Below are 4681 nucleotides of genomic sequence, written 5' to 3'. Positions count from 1 at the left end.
AGGGCACAGGCGCTCAGGTCACTCCTTTCCCGATGTCTGTCCAGCTCTGGAAGCCTGACAGTGGCTGCATATCTGGGGGCCGAGCCCAAGGTCTGGACACGGAGAGGGTGGCACCTCCATCAGGACAGCCTCCCCACAAACTGCCACACCCCCCCATGAGTCACAACCCCTCTCACGGCCACACCTGGTTGCCAGGGGTTCTGGGGCAGTGATGACTCTAACCAGGCAGAACTGAGAGTCACGGCTGGGGGGTGGGGGGTGTGATGACCAGCCAAGGTGTCTCCTCACGCCGCCTCTCCTGCGTGCTGGGATGCAGCCGCTGTCCTCCCCTACCGACAGCAGTACACTGCGTTTCTCTTCTTCAAAGAACATTACCACAAATACAGCAGTTTGCCACACAGATTTATTATCTCACACGTTTCTGTGAATCACAAATCCAGGATAAAATGTCTGGGTTTTCTGCAGAAGGCTTCACATAAGCAAAGCTAAGGCTCTGCGTGGTGAGCCATGGAAAAAAACCCATTTCCAAGTTCATTCAGGTTGTTGGCAGAATTCAGTGCCTTGCAGTTGTGCCATGGTGCACCCTCAGGACTCTACTTTAAAGCAGTGACACACATTGACCTTTCCTCCTTTACTAGAGTTGCTCTGACCAGCCCCACATTAGAAAATCCTGTTTTTAAAGGATACGTTGGACTCATTCAGATAACGCATGACAACCTCCCCGTTTTAAAGTCTGTTCCCCTATTCCGCAAAGTGCATTTTGCCATGTGACGCAACATATTCACAGGTTCTGGGAATTAGGGCATGTGTGACTTGAAGGCTAACTGCTTCCCTCCACCCATCCCCAGGAGGTGAGCACACAGCAAAGAGACTGTATCCATCTGCAAAGAAAGCACTGACTCACAGAGAAGGGCATGGTGGCAGTCTCAAAGGACCGGACCGGTGGTGGGAACATTTCAGGACCCAAACGAGCCTGCTTTGCCAAAGATCTAAATTTCTACTGCGCCCCAGGCAAGGTGGGAAAAGCACATCCTCGCCAGGGGTATGGCACTGAAGGACAGCTGATGACACAAAGAACAAGGGTATGGGGTGCAAGATGCGGGCATGCACCAGGCCTTGGGCATGGCAACAGTGCTACTGCTGCCACTGGGTCCTCACAGCACTTCTCTGCACAGTGGACATAGCTATCATTCCTCAGTAGATGGGGAAACTGAGGCCCAGAGAGGCAAGTCAAATGTCCAAGTTACACTGGCAATTATATCACCCCCTTAGCTGCCCATCTAGGTGAGTAAGGAGAGCTGCAAATGGCTCAGGAGGGGACGCGATCCGCATGGAAGCAGCCTGAACATCAGTAACTCTCGAGGGCAGGAAAGGTACCAGGAAGTCTCCCACAGGGCCTCGAACAGGCTCTCTGTAGGTCAGGCCAGTTTAGAGGAAGGTGGTAGCGAAGGGAAAGAGGTGAGGGTAGGGGCACAGGCGAGGAAGGCACATTTCACTGCTAGCCCACCAGGGAGCAAACGTTGTGCATTTGGATATGGTATCATATGGTATACAGAGCAAAGTGCCGAGTTGGCTTCTGGGGTGGAGTGCAGAGCTGGGGACAAGGCACAGAGCAGGGGTGGCAGAGCCCTGGCACAGGCACCCATGGGTCGGGAGAAGCCCTGCTGCAGCAAGCAGTACCTGTGGGCATAATTGGACCTTGGGACCTCCCGACCGCTCCCACACTCGGTGTGTCCTCCAGTTGTCACAGGACACTGTTCTGGCTAGTGCTGAGCACTTGAATTGGACCACACTTGTCAGAGCCCACTGACAGGACTTCCTGGGAGAGCCGAGGACTTGGCAGAGAGCAGCAGCTGGTCCAGGGGGTCATGGAGGAGGGACAGGGGGGACAAGGTTGGTCCCTTAGCCACGGGCCACTGTCCAGCACTGCGAATGCATCCCTGGTCTTCAGTACTGCCATCAAACTGAGGATCCTGTTACCTGAGGGGGTGTGTTTTGGGGGGGCACCACGAGTACCACCATTCACCTCTTCTGGAGTCTCCTGGCTCCTAGTCACCACTAGTGGGGGAAAGCCGGTCACAAAGAGCCCTGGAGAGGCCTCAGGAGACCACCTGCGCAGAGTGGGGCTCCCAGGGGGAAATGGCGTTCCTTCTTCAAAGCTGCAGAGCCGTGGGAGGAGGGGTGGACTCGGACCCTGGCGCTCTGTCGGGGTCTGCGCCCGAGTCTGGTGGGCTCTCTCGCATGCTACCAGGCACGTAAGGTCAGGACTGGAGGAGTCCCGAGGCTACAAAGCGTGGCCGCCCTCCCCTCGAGACTAGGGACACGCAAAGGCTCCAAACTTCATCTTCCAGGCCAGCGCGGCTCGGGGACGCGGGAGGCCGCGGGTCCCGTCAACCTCCGAATCCGAGCCGCCGGGCAAACCCCGGGGACTCAGGGCTCCGGCGGCGCGCAGGCGCGAGGCCCGCCGTGACGTCACCGGGGCGGGGCCTCGGCGGTTCCGGGGCGGTGCGGGCCGGCGGGCACGTAGCTCAGGGACCGGGCAGCGGCGGCGCGCGTGTGGGTCAGCTCCGGTCCTCTCCGCTCCTCCGCCGTCATGCCGATGTTCGTTGTGAACACCAACGTGCCCCGGGCCTCGGTGCCCGACGGGCTCCTCGCCGAGCTCACGCAGCAGCTGGCGCAGGCCACGGGCAAGCCGGCCCAGGTTTGCTAGGGTGGGGCAGGGAGAGGGTCTCGGGCTGGGGTGGCGGCGGCGGGGTGGGCCACCCGGCACCAGGCCCGGCCCGGGAAGGCGAAGGGTGGTGCGGGGAGGCTGGGCGGCCCCCGGAGCCCCGCGAGGACGTTGGGGTCAGCAGGCCGGTGCCGCAGCTCCCTTCGGCTCCCCCACGCAGTACATCGCGGTGCACGTGGTCCCGGACCAGCTCATGGCCTTCGGTGGCTCCAGCGAGCCGTGCGCGCTCTGCAGCTTGCACAGCATCGGCAAGATTGGGGGCTCGCAGAACCGCACCTACAGCAAGCTACTGTGCAACCTCCTGACCGAGCGCCTGCGCATCAGCCCGGATAGGTGCGTGCGGGGATCTGGGCCGCCTGCGGGGTGGGGGGTGGGGGAGGCGACCGCCGCGGGCGACAGCGCAGTTAGCTGAGCCTGACTCCCCTTCCCCCCGCAGAATCTACATCAACTACTACGACATGAACGCGGCCAATGTGGGCTGGAACGGCTCCACCTTTGCGTGAGGACCGTGCTCGCCCCTCCTGCCTGCCCCAGGCAGGCCCCACCACCCGCAGTATTGTGCCCACCCCCCAGCGACCCCACCACTCCTACCATCGGGAGAAATAAAACGGTTTGAACTTCCCACTGCCTCGGGTTTCCTTGGTTGCAGAGAAAAGGGTGCTAGAACGGAGGCTGGGAAACTCAGGCCAAGAAGAGCAGCCCCTCAGAAGCGGCTCTTGGATGCCTTTTCAACCCGCAGAAACTCCAGTCCTGGTGGTTTTACTGCCCTGGGGCTCTATACCCAGCAATTCAAATCAACCTCCCAGTCACAAAGGGGTTTGTGGCTTTGCCCTCGGCAGCCGGGAACCCCAGGAAGGGCCATCAGGTGAGGTAGGAGTGGCTGGGGAGAGAAAAGAGAGGGGTGGTGTCAAATCTGATTGGGTGGAAGGACTATCACTGGGCGTAGACCTTTGGGGAGCCAAAATCTTTACACCATTTCAGGGGTCACTTCCCGCTGGGGTTGGTGGCCCCAGTTTCTTTAAAGCTGTGGTTCTGGAACTTGGCTCTCAGGAGTGATGAGAAGAGATAAGAATTCCAACTCTATCTGTCCCTGACTCTCTCCCCTCCAGCTTCCCGTCTCAGCAGGGTTCCCTGAGAAAACACTGGCCTTCTGTGATACAGTGGCTCTGGGAGGGTCCACCTGCGCAAGGTTCGGCACTGGCCAGTAAGGCAAGGAGGAGGACAGCCGAGGTCCCCTGGTGGAGGGCTGAGGTTGCCTTGTGGCTTGGGAACTGGACAGTGGACTGCCCCTCCTGGAGGGGCTGCTGGCCCAGGCCACGTTGCCTTTGGACCAGGCTGTCTCCCTGCCAGATATACCTGCAGCAGCTCACAGAGAGGCCCAGCCACTGGCACTGAAAATACATGTGTCTAGGGCTAGTGTCAGTCATTACTGGATTTAAGAATGAAATTTTTATTAAAAACTTGATTTAATAAAAACTTAATTCTCCCTACCCCGTGGGGAGAATTCAAGTTCATTTTATCTGAGGGTACAGAATAGGCACCTTGGGCCACATAAATTCCATTTCTAGGAGCTTGGAAAAGATGGGGACTCCCCTGGAGTTTTAGGGCTCTCGGGCCTTTTGAAACCTCTTTCTCGACCTCTTGGCAGGAACTGCAATTGTAGATAGGTGTTTTTTTTTTCCAGATTCCGTGGAATTGCAGTGGTTTTGCTTTGGGCAGCTGGGGAGCACCCCCTCGGTGGAGCCTTTGGAATCCACTACTCTGAGGGTGGGTGTGATGAGGAAGACATAAACAGTGAGAAGGCGGCATGTGTTTGCTGGGGCCTGGGCGACTGCCCGTAGCCCAACCCAGGCCGCACCTACAGGCTTAACCCGAGTGAACACCCAGTAGGCTGAGACTGGAGAGTCGGGGCGCCCAGCAGGGGACAAGTCATCCTCAGATTATGGCAACTTC

At 58.6% G+C, this 4681-nt stretch overlaps 1 protein-coding gene across 1 annotated transcript; it reads left to right on the top strand.

Annotated features, from left to right (window-relative positions):
* Positions 1-2482: 2482 nt before the first annotated feature.
* MIF (macrophage migration inhibitory factor) lies at positions 2483-3352 on the top strand. The gene is made up of 3 exons (XM_056120771.1): positions 2483-2701; positions 2889-3061; positions 3165-3352. Exons 1-3 carry the CDS (start codon positions 2594-2596, stop codon positions 3229-3231), a joined length of 348 nt encoding a protein of 115 aa, XP_055976746.1. The 5' UTR covers positions 2483-2593; the 3' UTR covers positions 3232-3352.
* The last annotated feature ends 1329 nt before the right edge of the window (positions 3353-4681 follow it).

Source organism: Sorex fumeus, unplaced genomic scaffold (genome assembly GCF_029834395.1).
Source record: "Sorex fumeus unplaced genomic scaffold, SorFum_2.1 ptg000043l, whole genome shotgun sequence".
Classification (NCBI taxonomy): Eukaryota; Metazoa; Chordata; class Mammalia; order Eulipotyphla; family Soricidae; genus Sorex; species Sorex fumeus.
Note: the sequence above shows the minus strand (reverse complement) of the source record. Positions and strands in the feature narration are given on the sequence as shown.

What these genes read in the sequence shown, in the direction of transcription:
- MIF (XM_056120771.1), top strand. Translation starts at nt 2,594, where the DNA reads ATGCCGATGTTCGTTGTGAACACCAACGTGCCCCGGGCCTCGGTGCCC. An exon ending in CCACGGGCAAGCCGGCCCAG is followed by an intron (nt 2,702 to 2,888) that starts GTTTGCTAGGGT and finishes TCCCCCACGCAG; the next exon opens with TACATCGCGGTGCACGTGGT. An exon ending in CTGCGCATCAGCCCGGATAG is followed by an intron (nt 3,062 to 3,164) that starts GTGCGTGCGGGG and finishes TTCCCCCCGCAG; the next exon opens with AATCTACATCAACTACTACG.